The sequence below is a fragment of the Tetrahymena thermophila genome (assembly GCF_000189635.1).
Source record: "Tetrahymena thermophila SB210 genomic scaffold scf_8254592, whole genome shotgun sequence".
NCBI lineage: Eukaryota > Ciliophora > Oligohymenophorea > Hymenostomatida > Tetrahymenidae > Tetrahymena > Tetrahymena thermophila.
Genome location: NW_002476363.1, coordinates 1 through 16,706, shown reverse-complemented (window position 1 = coordinate 16,706; position 16,706 = coordinate 1). Strand labels below are relative to the sequence as shown.

Below are 16,706 nucleotides of genomic sequence, written 5' to 3'. Positions count from 1 at the left end.
AGTTTAAGTACTTCTCTTCATTATTACTTTTTAGAAAAAAAAATAAAAAGATAAGGTAAAAAATTCAACTTTCATTTATAAATTATGTTAATGATTTAAAAAAAAACATTTTTAACAGATAATAAATTCAATTTATTTAAATTTCTCTGATGATTTTTACAAATTTTAATTAAAAAAATTGGTTAGCGAAAAAACAAATGTTATATTTTATTCAAATATTCTTTCCTTATCTTATAAAAATATTCAGTATTTTAGATTTTACTGCTCATAATTACAAAAGTTAGTTAAAAAGATAATACAGCTTTTATTTTAACATCTAAAATGATTACATTCAATAATCAACCTTAAATTATTATGAGATAAGCTTATTTACAATTATATGAATATATATATGTATATTAATAAAGTAATAAAGGCATTGGAAAAAGTAATTTATCATGAAAGAGCATTTAGAACTAGTTAAACAAAATTTTTTTAAAAATAAACAAATCAGTTTAGTTTAGTTTAGAAAAAGTAGTAAGTAATTGATTAATTAATTATAAACAATTTCAAGAAAAAAAACTTTAATTTTCAGAATCATGAATTTGAATAAATATTCTTCAGAAACGACTAATTCAATTTTAGACCAAAATATAAAAACCAAACAAGCCAATGAAAAAAATTAGAGTATAATACATGCTAGTTAGATTTAGTGCGATGCTTCTAATTATGTTTAAAATGGAACTGAGTTGCAAATTTTAGAAAATTGTGGATAAATCTATTAAAACAGCTAGCGACACATTCAAATGACAAGCAAAATCAGAATGATTTCTCAAAACTCTCTAAATCTTCAAAATCTAAATGAAAATTTTAGCGACCTTAAAGTAAAAAATTAGGATAACAACAGCTCTTCTTTAAAAAGAAGAAACGCTAAAGTGTCATCTTCGATGCATTCAATTCATTTAAACAACAGGGCATATTAGGAAACTAAAAAAAATTCAAATTTTTAGTAGAACAAACAGCTACATAACAAAGGGTCATATCATGCTAATTCAACGTCAGGAGCTTTGAATTTAGATTTAAAGCTATTACAAAGAATAAAAAAGCAGATTTTTTACTTTCATCAACTCTTTACAAACAGTGGTAGGAGAGCATTTTTTGAGCTGAAAAGCATTAGAAAGCATATAAAAGATAAAAGTGATATTTATGAAGACAAAAGCAATAAGTTTGTTCACCTTTTTTATAAAATAAGGGAGTATTTATTAGTAATATAATCGTTAACGAAGATATTTTCGTTTGTGCCTCTAATTAACCCAGATGGGATCTTTCATTTCTTCGTATCATTCTTCTTCTGTTTTTACAATACGATGTTCTTTATCATTTACACTCTTTTTGGAGTTTTTTAAGCTCCTCAAAATATATGCTCTGTTTATGAGGTAATTACAGCTATCATTTGGATGTTAGAAATTATAATTAAACTTAACACAAGTATTTACGTCAATAGATTAAATATTACAAGTAATAGAAAATTGATATTAGTAAATTACATCAAAAAGAGGTTTCTATTTGATGTAATACCTCTTTTACTTATTACTGCTATTATTCAGAATTAATAAGAGGAGAAATATGTGTTTTTGAAGATTTTCGTCTTACTTAAATATAAAAATATATTTGTAGATTTTGATTAGATATAAAAATATTTTGTTATGACTTTCTAAAGGTATTACATTATCCAATTAGTTAACCTTGTTGTTAAGCTTTTTCTCATTGGCCATATAATAGCATGTTTTTATTACATAATTGGAACCATAGAGCTTGAGTACTTAGGAGAGGAAAAAACTTGGTATGGTGATTCTAGAGCTGATTAGATTTGGTGGAAGCTTTATTTAAAAGCATTGTATTGGGCACTAACCTTAATGACAACAGGCTCCAGCGAAGCAGATACACCGCTGCAGCATTTTTACATCTCATTTATAATGTTGTCAATATTTTTAATTTTTGCATATTTATTGAATGTCATAGGAGTTATTTTAGAAGAATTAGATACAAAAGATTTGAACAAAAGAAAAGACCTTAACATCATAAATGAATTCATGAGATAGAAAAAAATATCAAAGTAAAATTAATTCAATCAATCAATAATAAAAAAATTTATAATTAAAAAATATAAAGCAATCTACAAAAAAAAGTGAATAATGATATTGAATATTATTATGAAAATAATTAAAAAAAATTTGAAGAAGATACTGGATAAGTTTTGAGCAAAATATCAAAATAATTGAATGATTAGTTATAAGAAGAATACAATAAGTAAATCCTCTCTCATATTCCAATACTAAAGAATAATTTCTCATAAGAAGCACTTGCTGGGATCCATCATTCTTTTGAAGAAACTTTTTATTTCCCTAACTAGATGGTCCACCTTCAGCAAAATGATGTTTCTTAAGATAACTCTCTCATTTTTATAGTCTAAGGAAAACGTAAATTAAACATTTTAATTTCAAAATAAATAATTGCAGTTAAATCTAATTAAAATTTAAAATTTTTAATTCATTTTAGGAGATTTTGAATAATTTAAACTTTCTTATCAAAAAATGAACAAAGAGAAAATTTATTATTCAATAAATAAGTGACTTTCAAATATTTTTTTGTAATTTTTGTAATTTTCAAATGTTTTAAAAAATAATTATTTAGTGGAGATTACAAAATCAAGAGACTAGTTTTAAGAAGAAAAGTAGACTAAAATTTTTAGTTCTAAGAAAAATGGTGTTGTTGGAGCTTATCACTTTTTTACAGGTTTAAATAGGGATTATAATATTAAATCTTTGGATTTTACAAAAATCATCAAAATAAAAAGGGAAAGTTTCATTAACTCTCTTTCAAAGTTTGAAAAAGACTTTTAAATATTCTGTCAAATTAAAGATCACTTGATTAATGATGCTAATTTTTAGGATATAAACTATACTTGTTTGTTCTGTAATTAAAAGACACACTTGGAAACTCAATGTCCATTTGTTTTCTTTAATAAATAACACTGTTCGTTAAAGTAAATTTTTACTAAGAGTAAAAATTAAGAGAGAAAGAAAGTGAATAGAAGATTTTTAACTATGAACTCAAGATCTAACAATGCTCATATACGTGATTCTCTTATAGCTTTCATTTAAGATTGCTCATTTGAGTAAGAATAAGAAGATTAATAGGATATTGAAAACTTGTGTACATACAATTTTTCCTTAGAATCTTCTTTAAATTTAGCATAAAATGAGAACAATTAAATTTATGCAAATGAAATGCAGGAAGGAGAAGATATAAATAAAATTTAGAGTATTACATTTGACTAAATAAACGAAGAAGAATAAAAAAACAAAAGGAGTTAGAAAGAAATGAATAAAAAAAAACTAAAAAGCAGTATATTCTTCAAGCGAGAAACAACAAAAATGGATCAACTGAATAGCTCACCTTAAATTATGAGTATGAATGGACGATAAAAATATTTTGCTGAAACATAGAAATAAAGTTAAAATGCATTAAATGCCTTAAACTGTGTAATTTATGATAAAATATTAATTAAAATATTTATTTTTTTCTGTTAAAATAATCTTTAACAATTTTAATATTGGTTTATTCAATATTAAAAAGCATTAAGAAATACTAAAATCATTTTAAATACTAATTTAAAAGCACTTTTGACTTATTTTTAAAAATATTAATAATAATCATATTAATTGCTACTTATAATTTAGGAAATTTAAATTTAATTTTTATCAATATTTGTTTTTTACCTATAAATATAGAGTGAAAAAACAAATGGAGAATCTTAGAGAATTCCTAATATCTAGGTTACACCTAAGAAAGTGGTTATTTAGAATTCTTAGTTTATTTATGATGAAGATGATAATGGGTCTTTGTTTGAAACTGAAAAGAAGAATGATATGAGAAGAAGTAAAAAAAATGAAACACAAGTTAAAAATGAAAATGGAAATGAATTAAAATTTTAATTAACTGGAAAATTAATAAATTTTAAGTCTAACAAAATTTTAGAACCAGCTGAAGAAAACTTTTAATGGTATTTGGATAAATAATAAGATTACAAATACTACTATCCAAACGGGAACTTAAAATAAGCTTTAAATAAACATTTCAAATATGTCAAATAAAAACTAAAAAAACTCCTCAAAAAGTCAAAAAAAAAATGAATTTATTTAAATTACAAAAATAAATTCAGAATTTGAATTCAACGTTTTTCTTTGACATTTAGCATTCAACATTTCTCGAAAAACAAATAAAAATACAAAAGTGAAAAATATTATCTCTTTTTATTTTTCATTTTATTTAGTTAATTAATAATAATAAAAAATAGAATTAAATTTTGTTAAATGTTAATTCAATTAAGTTTACTCAAAATTTACTTTGCTTTTTTTTAGTTATTTATTTAAAGAAATATTAAAAAATTTCCATTAAGTTTTTAATGATTTTTTTTTAAGTAAGGAAGTAAGTATATAAAAAGTTTTTGTAATAATTATTTTAGAAGTAATAAATTTTAAGAAATGTAAAGTTGCAATAGAAATCCAAAAAAATTTATCACCTTTAAAAAATTAATTTTTTTTTTGGCTTTATAGCTAAACCTCAAATAAAACTATAAATATAATATACAAATAATATTTATTAAGGCTAACTAAACAAGCATAAATATTAAATAAAAAAAATTTTAATATCCTTTTGATGGAAAATAGTTAATTAATTAATTAAATTAGGTTTTTCATTATATTGATTGATTTTTTAGTTTGCATGTATAAATCATATCTATCTTTTTTACTTCCTTTTTAATATTGAAAGAATTTTAATTTAATCTTCTAAATTTTTTTCAGTATTTTTAGATTTTACTGCTTACAATTTCAGAAGTTAATTAAATAAATTGTCCAGCTAGCTGATAAGAATTATATTTAACTTTATATGAACTTACTTTAATAAATAATTCAAAAAAAAAAAAACTTTTTTTAATAAAAAAAATTAGTTTAATTTGAGAGAAGAAGTAAGTTATTAATTAATCATAAACAATTAAAAGGAAAACCTATTGTTTTAAAAAGCATGATTTTGAATAAATCTTCTAATGATACAAGTAATTCGAACGGAGATCAAAATGTAAAACTCAAGCTAGTCAATGATAAAAATGAATCTGAAATTCATGCGAGTTAAATTCAGTGCGATGCTTCTAATTATATTTAAAATGGTACTGAATTATAAATTTTAGACAATTGTGCTTAAGCTAATTACAACAACAGCTAAAGACATATTCCATTGACTAGTAAAGTGAGAATCATATCTCAAAATTCTATCTATATCTAAAATGCTAATGAAAACTTCAATGAACTAAAAATAAAATAGTAGGATAATAGCTCTTCATTCAAAAAAAGAAGTGATCAAATGGTTTCATTGCAAACACTAAATGTATGCAATAGGGTTTAATAGGAAGGTAATAAAAACTCCATTTTTTTGTAGAGCAAGCATTAGATTAATAACGGATCATATCGCGTTAATTAGTCATAAATTTCATTTTAAATAAATCTGAAGCTTTTGCAAAAGATAAAAAAGCAGATCCTGTATTTCAATTAACTGTTTACTGATAATGGCAGAAAATTCTACTTTGAGAAGAAAAGCATTAGAAAGCACATAAAAGATAAAAGTGATATTTACGAAGACAAAAGCAATAAGTTTGTTTATTTGCTATACAAAATAAACGAGTATCTGTAAGTAATATAATCTTTAATGAAGATATTTTCATATGTGCCTCTAATTAATCCAGACGGAATTATTCATTTCTTTATCTCTTTTTTCTTCTGCTTTTACAATACAATGTTTTTTATTCTTTACACTCTGTTTGGAATTTTCAAAGTTCCTCAAGACATATGCTCTTTTTATAATCATATTACTGCTTTTGTTTGGTTTCTAGAAATTCTAATAAAGCTCAACACAAGCATTTACATAAACAAATTAAGTGTTACAAATAATAGAAAATTGATTTTTACTAGATACATAAAAAAGAGGTTTCTGTTTGATGCTGTCCCTCTTTTTTTAATTACTGCAATAATTCCAATCAGATAGGAAGAAAGCTAAGTTTTTTTAAAGCTGCTCGTCTTAATCAAATTTAAAAACATTTTTGAAGACATTGATTATATATAAAAGTACTTTGTCATGACTTTCTAAAATTATTACATAATCCAGCTAGCAAATCTTATTGTGAAGCTCTTTCTTATCGGACATATAATAGCTTGCTTCTATTACATAATTGGGACAATAGAGCTAGAATATTTAGGAGAGCCATCAACATGGTATGGAGAATCCAGTGATGATTAGGCTTGGTGGAAGCTTTATTAAAAGGCAATATTTTGGGCATTAACTTTGATGACAACAGGTTCAAATGAAGCAGAAACAGCATTATAATAATTTTATGTTTCGTTTATAATGATGTTAATTTATATCATTTTCGCATATATATTGAATGTCATCGGAATTATTTTAGAAGAATTGGATACAAAAGATTTGAACAAAAGGAAAGATCTAAATATAATAAATGAATACATGAGACAAAAAAAGATATCAAAGTAAAATAAATTCAATCAATTAATAATAAAAAATTAATAATTTAATTATAAAGTAATCTGCAAAAAAAAGTGAATAACGATATTGAATACTATTATGAAAATAATTTAAAAAAATTTGAAGAAGATACTGAATAGGTTTTGACCAAAATATCCAAAGAATTGAATGAATAGCTCCAAGAAGAATATAATCAATAAATATTATCTCATATTCCGATAATAAAGAATAATTTCTCATAAGAAGCACTTGCTGAGCTCCATCTCTCTTTCGAAGAAGCTTTTTACTTTCCCAACTAGATGGTTCACCTTCAGTACAACGATATTTCTTAAGATAACTCACTAATTTTTATAGTTTAAGGAAAATGTAAAATAAATATCCCATTTAATTAATTCCAAAACAAACAAATTACTCTTAAATTTAATTAAAAATTTTATTTATTTGTGATTTCTTTTTTTATCTATTAAATTCATACCAAAAAATGCAAGTTAATTTGTTAATTAATTAATTTACTTTTAAGTTATTTTTTAAAATCATTTTGATAGTATTTAACAACTTTTTTAATGTATTTTAGTGGAGATTACAAAGTCAAGAGACTAGTTTTAAGAAGAAAAGTAGACTAAACTATTTAGTGTGAAGAAAAATGGTATAGTTGGTGCTTATCACTTTTTTACAGGTTTAAATAGGGATTACAATATTAAATCTTTGGATTTTACAAAAATCATCAAAATAAAAAGGGAAAGTTTCATTAACTCTCTTTCAAAGTTTGATAAAGACTTTTAAATATTCTGTCAAATTAAAGATCGATTGATCAATGATGCAAATTTTTAGGATATAAACTATTCTTGTCTGTACTGCAATTAGAAGACTCACTAGGAAACTTAATGTCCCTTTGTTTTCTTTAATAAATAGCACTGCTCTTTAAAGTAAATTTTTACTAAGAGCAAAGATTAAGACAGAAAGAAAGTTAACAGAAGATTTTTAACTATTAATTCAAAATCTAACAACATTAATATACGTGATTCTCTTAGGGCTTTCATACAAGAAAACTAGTTTGAGAAAGAGTAAGATTATCATCAAGAAATTGAAAATGAATGTTCATACAATTTTTCCTAAGAATCTTCTTTGAATATAATCTAAAATGAGCACAACTAAGTCTCCCTCAAAGAAGCCTAAGAAGAAGAAGATTAAAATATGATTAAAAGCATAATTTCTGACTAAAATTGTGATGAAGAACAAAAAAACAAAAGGGATTAAAAAGATGCTAATAAGAAAAGACTAAAGAGCAGTAAATTTTCTAAGAGAGAAACAACAAAAATGGATGAATTGAATAGCTCACCTTAAATTATGCATATGAATGGACGATAAAAATACTTTGCAGACACATTAAAACAAAATTAGAGCCCATTAAATTGCTCTTTTAGTGTAATGCATAAAAAATATAAAAAATGGATTTGTTTGTTTCATTAAATTAAAAATGAAATATTAATTTAACTAACTAACTAAATATATACCATAAGTTCTCCCATTTATTTAAGGCCCTTATATTAATTAAGACCCAAAATTTTTTTGATTATAAAGAGGTATATATGTATGGGTGAGTGGGATCAATCTTAATATAGGAGTGAGATCCTACAGTATACTATATAACTCTTGAAAAATATTTTTTTTAAATGCATTTCCAAAATGCAAACTTTGATTATTAAAATTAATTTGCCAAATAACTAAATTAATTTGAAAAAAATAAATGAAAAATATTAAACGAATTTTATTAATAAATAAATAGAGTGATAAAGCTATTGGAGAATGTCAACGAATTCCTAATATCTAATTTTAATTAACACCTAAGAATGTGGTTATTTCAAATTCTTAACTAATTTATGGTGAGGAAGATAATTGTTCCTTATTTTTATCAGAAAAAAAAAATGAAATAAGGAAAATTAAAAAAGTTGAAACATAAATTAAAAATGAAAATGTACAGCAGCATGACTTCAAAGTTTCATTAACAGGCAAAATAATAAATTTTAAATAAAACAAAATTCTAGAACCTGCTGAAGAAAACTTTTAATGGTATTTGGATAAATAATAAGATTATAAATACTACTACCCAAACGGAAATTTAAAATCCGCTTTGAATAGACACTTTAAATATGTTAGACAAAAACTAAAAAATCTTAAAAAATCCAAAAAAAAATAAAATTGTTGAATTATTTATTTAATTAATTAATTAAATAAATAAATAAAATTAATTAGTTTTTTATAAATATGATCTCAGTAAATTTAACTTTTATTTATACTGTTCTTAAAGAATTAATAAGAAATATTATGCATGCATGTATATATAGTCTTAATTAATGCATTGTTTAAATTGAGGGATGATTATTTATTTATTTAATTCAATATTTTTTATTTTGTATTAAGATTGAATTTAATTAAATAATATCATTTTTGTTATAAATAAGTTAAAAAATCTTTTTAAAATTATAGCAGGATGAATAATCAAAATAAAAAAAGTTTTAGCCTTAAAAATATTTTTGTTAAAATGTCTCATTTCTTAAAGTATTGCTTATAAATCTTATTAATTAGTATTTATTTTTTTAAATAACCAAGTTTTAGCTATATTCATTCTTTGTATAACTTAAAAATGTAATTAATTATTTTTTCATAAATTAAATTTATCTATATTCTTTTATTTTATTAAATTTTATTTTAATCTCAAATATCGATTTAGAAATTGCTTAGATTTCTTTGTTTTTTTCAGAAATTTTAGATATGAATTAATTTAAACTATAATAGTCCTTTAATTTAATTAATAAAAAATTATTTTAATTAACAGAAATAAATGCATATTGTATAATAATGCCTTAGACAGACAATTTTTAATATATACTTATACTTCATTTTTTTAAATATTTATTTCTTTTCAATATTTTTTACTTAATAATCTTTTAAATATTGATTTATCCATTTAAAATTAATATATTTTCTTACTTACTTACTTTCTTTCTTACTTCATCAGTCATTCAAATTTACTAGTTAATTCATTTTAGAGTTTAATTAATTAATTCAATTCTTAGAATAATAATTTTTTATTAGGTTATTATTCTAATTTTTGCATTCATAAAACAATTTATTTGACATTTCAATTTCATATAATTAGATAGATAGATAGATTTACATTTCAAATTTTTTTTAGTGGTTGATTTTCTTTATTGCTATGATTTACAAAATAAAATAATAGAATTAGTTTTTTCTTTGTTTAATGTGTGTCATTAAATTTTTTTACAGTCCATTTTTATTTAGTTTAAAAATATATATTATTTATAAAAATGTTTATGAGTTTTTTACACCAATAAAAATTATATTTAAACTTAATTAGATTAATTATTTATTTATTTAATTATTTTACACTAAAATTTAATAGAATTAGATACGTTTAGTAAACTTTCTAAGTGGCTGATTTATTGATATATATATTTATTGCTACCATTTACTAAGCATACTAATAAAATAAATTGTTTGTTTTGGTAGTGTAGTAGAGTGTAGTGTTTTTTTTTTTTGATTGAAAATAAAGAAAGTAATAAGGATATTTTTAATTTGGTAAAAATTGAATTAATTTAAAAATATCTTAATTTGAATTAAGAAAAAAATAAGTTATAGAGACGCAAAATTTATTGATTTGTTTAGCAATTAATTAATTAATTAATAAGGAAATAATTAAAGTAGAAATGAACGGAGAGGTAGACATGGAATTAGATGATTTCGAGAATGAAGAAATGTTAATAGAAAATGAGCTATAGTAGAATCAAAATTAGAAGCCTAATTATTAAATATTTTTCCCTGAAAATTAAATTTAAGAAGTTCTTAATCCCAATGAAAAAGATCCTTATTTTCACATGAATATGCTCAAGCCCTTAGAATGGAAGGATTCTTTAAAAGTACTTAGCGATCCTTATCAATATTTGGTTTGCAATGTTGCCAAAAAGGATTGCAAATCTCTGAACTGGCAGATGATATACTCTCGCGTTTTATATTTAATGAGAGAATGGTCTTTGCTTAGCGTTTCTCAGGTGGAAAGAGTTCTTGACAGCAGAGATAGAGATTTACAATGTTTTGAGTTTAATAAGCAAGGAAAAGTAGCTGTCATTCATAAATCCAGAATCATCTTACATGAAAATTATCAAAAAAAAGGAAATTAATATGACCAAAAGAATCTTTTTATATTAGAAAACGATAGCAATTATTAATTCATTGCACCTTCTTACAAATTCTCAGAAATTTTAGTTGCTTCTAATAGGAATTCATTGCGTTTGATTAGATAGGTATTAAATGCTGAAAAGAGTTGCTATCAACTCGATATTATTAAATAATACAACGGTTACAATGCAGAAATAGGTAGATTCAGTCGCGATGGGAAATACTTTATTTTTTCAAATGCTATCTCTCAAAAAATTTACATTTTAGATCTATTTTGTCACAAAATTTTTGAGAGAAATACTAATTAAAAGAGCATATCACACATGTCTTTCAGTCGTAGTGGATTGAACTTTTTAACTGTTTGCAGAGAGACAAAAACTTTAAATGTTTACGAATGTGTTTTGTGGGAAAAATAATAGTTTAAATTCTAAGACTAGATATTATTTGCAGATTTTCTTGATGAGTCTTAGAATTAGGAAATGGCAAACTGCATTTTAGTAATTTTAAAGTCTGGAGAAATATAAGTGATAAAGGACATGCAATTTAATATGCTCAACTCAGCAAATAAAAGAATAAATTTTGATATATTTGAAAGACAGCAAATAGTAACTCCCAGTTTAAAGGAAATGTCTCTTGACTTCTAAATTATTCAACACATTTTCATTGATAATATTTTATTCTTTATAATTGAAATGTAGGGCCACTCTTCTAAAAACTTAAAATTTAGTTTCCATGCCTTTGATTTCAACAGCAAAAACAGCAAATTAATTGATTATGATAATTTATCTATTAATAAAAATGTACGCTTCATTATTCAACCAACAAAGCAATAACTTATTTACGAAGTTACTTTCTATAATCATGAGTTAGAAATCGACAATCCCTCACAAGAATATTATGAAAAGCTATTTGTTGATTTGCATATCAACTACAGATAATCAAATAATTCCTAAGGACATATTTATTGAATCTTATTCTATTAAAATTTATTTTTGTGTGTGTAAATTTGTGATTAAAAACGTTTTTTTTCAACATATTCTATCAAAAAAGTGTAAAATTTTCATTTATGCTTTTATCTTCTCCTTTAATAAATATTAAACTAAAAACTAAAGCAAAAAGCAAACTAAATAGTTTATATTATTGAACAATGAATATAAAATTTAAATTAGTTTTTCAATTATATTTAATAAGCAGCTATTATGCTAAATCATAACCTGAATAAACCTTAAGCTCACATTATTTCCACAAATTTCTTTTCAATTTTTAAATGTGAAAAAAATATAAATAGCGAGCTAGAAATAATAAGTGTAGGAAAAAATTAAAACAATAAGAAATTAATTAACAATCATAGCAAAAGTTAAAATTTTAATAAAATATTTATTTATTTAAATAATATTTAAGTTGCTTATTGGCTCAAATTATTATTTTTTACTTAATATAAAATTATTTATTTTAGCAAAATTTTACAATAATTTTTAAATTAAAAAATTGATTTGTAAAAAAATTTGTAAATATTTTAATAAATTAAGTATTTGATTACTAAATAAAGGTAAAATACAAACAATAAATTAAATTATATATAACTATTTAAATATGTATCCCATATAATTAATTACTTATTTATTATTTTAAATATTTTATCATTTATTTTTTGTAAGAAATTAATTTATTATTTTAACTAAAATAATAAACAAACAGAAACTATTCATGAGTGAATAGTAATAAGATATTTAGTTATTTATTTAGATATATAGATAAATAAATAAAAAAATAGAAAAACATCATATCATTTATTTAACAAAAAACCAAGCAACTATCAACTTTTTTTGTTTGCTTTTGAGTCATGTAATTCTCTTGCAATTCTGAAAGCTTTGATATATATTTGATTAGGAAAGTTTTCGTCAATCCAATTTGTGGATTTAATTTAACAAGATTCCCAGTATTTGAAGTACTCTGAAAATCTCATTTTAAGTTCAATTAAAATGATAGAGGTCATTATTAATGAGTCAATGTGAGGCTCAGATCTATGAGAAATTCTTCTCTTTAGGGTAAAGAAATCTTCTTTGGAGTATTTTAATAGGAACAATAAACTCTCATTGTATTTCCAGCATCCTGATAGTTCTTAAGTATCAACAATAGTCTTCACTTTCTTCATAGCTAACGTTTTATACCTATTAATAAATTAAATTTAATAAAATGAATCTCAATAAGATTATTTTTAAATTTAAATTTATTTATTATCAATAAATTTAATTAATTAATAAAAAAGAATAAATTAATTAATTAATTAAATTTGGAAAGAAATTAAAACAAATATAATTTATTATTTATATTAAAAAATTAATTATGTTAGATAAAATAATTTATATGAATTGATTAATTACTATTCGGCTGATAGATTAAAGTCAAGATATTTTTTATTCTTTTCGTTTAGTTTTTTTTCTCTTTCTAATTTTTTGTGAATCAGTTCAGATATAATTTGCTTTGACTTTAACTCAATTTAGTTTAAAGTGTAGCTTTAGCTATTTGTCTGAGTAGTTAGTGGCTTAAACAAATCTGCTTTAGGTGCTTCGTACTTTATAACTGATGGCATTCTTGAAGAGATAGAGTGATTATTTTAATTTAGGGTTTGTAACTACGAAGGATTGAAGGAGATTTCTTTAACACTTGCGTCACTAGAATAATTTTCATTAGATGAATCATAAATGCAGAAGACTTCTTATGTAATTGGGGAGTGAATATGATTTCGTATGGACATATTTTTCATTAGCTCTCTTTACTCGATTAATTCATCTGATTAGAATAATTTGATTAAGCCAATCATGGCAATATCATCACTTTCAAGGAAAGAATCTGCTTTATCTTTTTTTTTATTTTTGGAGAACTCTATAGGAATTTAGCAAATTTATCTAGTCCTACCATCAAAATAATTTAGGTTGCCTTTTAAAGCGGATGTTCCAAGCTCGAGGAAGATAAATTGCTAAAATATTTAATTATATTTGACTTGTATTTTGCTTTTTTACTCAGACTATTTTACTTACAGCGGTATAGTTGAAAATTCGATATTTTCACGATTCGCTTCAAGGTAAAAATCAGAGTGTTTCTTTAGGTAGAACAAATCTTGTTAAGGAAACTCTGGAGTGTCAATATTATTTTTTGTAAAGAACCTTTGACTGGAAACAGCTTTTTTAAGTTATTCTTATGCATAGCTATCTTCACCATGGTATAAAATAAATACATCTAAAATATTGTTCATTGGGTTATTTGCTTACTTTTTTTATATTTAATCATCAGTAGCTGTTTTTGAATCAGAAAGATTGTTTTATCCAATTTATATCTAGGGTTGGTTTTAATTAATTTATTTTCTCAACTGACTGAGGTGCTCTACACTCTCGTCAAAGCTTATCCATTAGCATTAAGTAATTAAAAATAAGACTTTAGGTATATTCATAGAATTTTAAACAATAGTAAAGTTGTCAAGAAACGAAATGAAATCAGATTCTTCGTTCTTCCATTCTATTTTTGGCATTATTTCGTTTTTTATTATTGAAAGTTCTTCTATAGTATTTTCTTTCATTTTGAAGTACTGTTGATTCCACCCACATTCATCCAAAAATGAAAAATTAATATAATTAACTTATTTTGTCTTATTTTTATTATTTTAAACTTCATTGTTACTTTCGCTGCTATTGTTGTTATTGTTTTTCTGTAGAATCGTGTTTTAAATCTTTTATAGAGTCTAAGTTAACAGAAATTGCATTTGATTGCAGTCGTATTTCCTTTGACCATTCCTAGAGCTTGTATCCATGACAATGCAAAATTCAACACTTTCCATTGAATGATCACTGTCTTTTTAATTTTCTAAGCTATTTACTTCAGGGTTATTTTTAATGCACTGCCTATAGTCTTTTTCAGGATTGAATGGAGGAAGGTAGTCAATCATGATAATAGTTTGCCTATCCTTTTCTTTCCCAAATGAAATTTAAGGGATATTAATATTTTGATGCCTGTAATATAATAGACACTCTTCCATAGTCTTAAGATTTATCTGTACAATTGAAGCGCTCTTTTTGTGGTTGTAAAAAGTTATTTTTGTATCAGCTTTGCTATAAACTTTTATAAAATCAATTTGAGATGACATGTTTAAATAAATGTTCAAATTATAACTCTGCAAATCTTCAATTATCTCATTTGAAAAGATCTTAATCATATTAAAATACATGCAACTAAACTTAGGCATAACACTCCCGATTTCAGTAAAGCTAACAGTTATCTCTTGATTTTCTCCCTTGGGTTCTGGAATTTTTTCCAACTCAATCATTTTATAATCTTAGTATTTCATGAAAAACTTGTCTTTGCTAATAACCACATTCTCCTATTTTGCAAAGATAGCTCTTTCTTCGAGCCTTGATTTTATAAATTTTTCTCCAAGGTGAATTTTGAATTTCTTTCTATAAGGATTATCCTTGAAAATAACAATGATCGATTCTTCAAATTCAAATTTCTGTATAACTTCTGTTTTAATAACACTGTTAGTTATATATTGTTTAATAGAAAGACCAGTCATTTTGATCTTTTCGTTTCTTTTTCCGAATAATCTAACAAGATTTTCTTAATCAAGAATCATTTTCTAAAATTTTTTTTTTTGAATTGATAAATTTTTTTATATATATTAAATAATAATTCAAATTACGTTGCTATTTAAAAAAGAAAAATTAAATCTCCCAAATAAATATTTTGAATTAATTAACTAAGTATATAAGCAAGCAACCTATATATAATCAGAAATACCTATTAATTTACTAAGTTTAAATTATTTTCAATTGATCTTGAATTTCTTTTTTTTCTATTTAAAGCTTTATGAATTAAAAAATAAATAGAATTTGAATGAAATCTTTCTAATAATTTATTTGAAAAAATTAATTAGTAATAATCATTGTATTTATTCATTTAAAATGAAAAACTTTTGTTTGTTTTTAGACTAAAATATTTAAAGAAGGATAAAAAATTCTTAAAATAATTAATTAATTATTTGAATAGTTAGATTAAAGTAAAGATTATTTACAAATAAATAAGTAAAAAATAATAAATAATTAAACTATAATAAATTCATAAAAAACCAAAAGATACTTTCTTTAAACAAACTTTTAATTAAAAGGCTAATGAATGTAAATAAATAAACAGCTTTAAATTTTAAAAAATACTTAATTTAATTAATTAGTTGAATTGCTAAAAATCAATTTTTAGACATAAATATGTAATCTATACATTATCAATAGGCAAATAGTTTCTTTGTTAATTCAATATTATAAATAAAATTTAAAAATAATTTTAAAAAAGGAAATATTAAAAGTATATTGTATTAATGTTAATAAGTAAATAAAATTAAATTATTTAAAGTATCAAATTAAATTAATTAACTGAGCTGCAAAAATAGCATTGTTAAAAGTAGATTTATGATTTATAAATAATAAATAAGTAAATAATATATTTATTTAATTATTCATTGAAATAATGAAAATAATTTTAAACTAATTTTATGTAATAAAATATTTAATAGTTTTTTGAATGAATGAATGAATTAGTTAATTCAAACAAAGTAATAAATTTTCAAAAGTATTAAAACAAATAAATTCATTTAAAGATTTAAAACTCTAATAAATATAAATGATAAAAAATATAATTTATTGCTTTTAATTTATCTTGTTAGCATTTAATGGTTGGTAAAAAAACAACCAAAAAATGTATGATTATTTACCAAATAGATTTACTTGTTTGTTTAATAGTTAAAAAATATCTTTGAAACTATTGGGGTTGGGGTTGGGGTTGGGGTTGGGGTTGGGGTTGGGGTTGGGGTTGGGGTTGGGGTTGGGGTTGGGGTTGGGGTTGGGGTTGGGGTTGGGGTTGGGGTTGGGGTTGGGGTTGGGGTTGGG

The 16,706-nt window shown here is 22.9% G+C and overlaps 4 protein-coding genes across 4 annotated transcripts; 3 read left to right on the top strand and 1 right to left on the bottom strand. All coding sequences in view use genetic code 6, as the record gives it.

Moving 5' to 3' along the window:
* The first annotated feature begins 530 nt into the window (after positions 1-530).
* TTHERM_00581460 (cation channel family protein) lies at positions 531-4,281 on the top strand. Its single transcript, XM_001018892.2, has 4 exons — positions 531-2,095; positions 2,152-2,459; positions 2,674-3,524; positions 3,774-4,281. The coding sequence occupies exons 1-4, from the start codon at positions 579-581 to the stop codon at positions 4,173-4,175; spliced, it is 3,078 nt and encodes a 1,025-aa protein (XP_001018892.2). The 5' UTR covers positions 531-578; the 3' UTR covers positions 4,176-4,281.
* A 786-nt stretch (positions 4,282-5,067) lies between these two features.
* Positions 5,068-8,782, top strand: TTHERM_000581453 (cation channel family protein; the record flags this gene model as incomplete). The annotated part of the gene is made up of 4 exons (XM_012798323.1): positions 5,068-6,581; positions 6,635-6,942; positions 7,151-8,001; positions 8,363-8,782. The coding sequence occupies 4 exons, from the start codon at positions 5,068-5,070 to the stop codon at positions 8,780-8,782; spliced, it is 3,093 nt and encodes a 1,030-aa protein (XP_012653777.1).
* A 1,522-nt stretch (positions 8,783-10,304) lies between these two features.
* Positions 10,305-11,741, top strand: TTHERM_00581450 (hypothetical protein; the record flags this gene model as incomplete). Its single annotated transcript, XM_001018891.1, has 1 exon — positions 10,305-11,741. The coding sequence occupies one exon, from the start codon at positions 10,305-10,307 to the stop codon at positions 11,739-11,741; it is 1,437 nt and encodes a 478-aa protein (XP_001018891.1).
* Positions 11,742-12,589: 848 nt separating this feature from the next.
* On the bottom strand, positions 12,590-15,400 carry TTHERM_00581440 (hypothetical protein; the record flags this gene model as incomplete). The annotated part of the gene is made up of 2 exons (XM_001018890.3): positions 12,590-12,944; positions 13,158-15,400. The coding sequence occupies 2 exons, from the start codon at positions 15,398-15,400 to the stop codon at positions 12,590-12,592; spliced, it is 2,598 nt and encodes an 865-aa protein (XP_001018890.2).
* Positions 15,401-16,706: the final 1,306 nt, after the last annotated feature.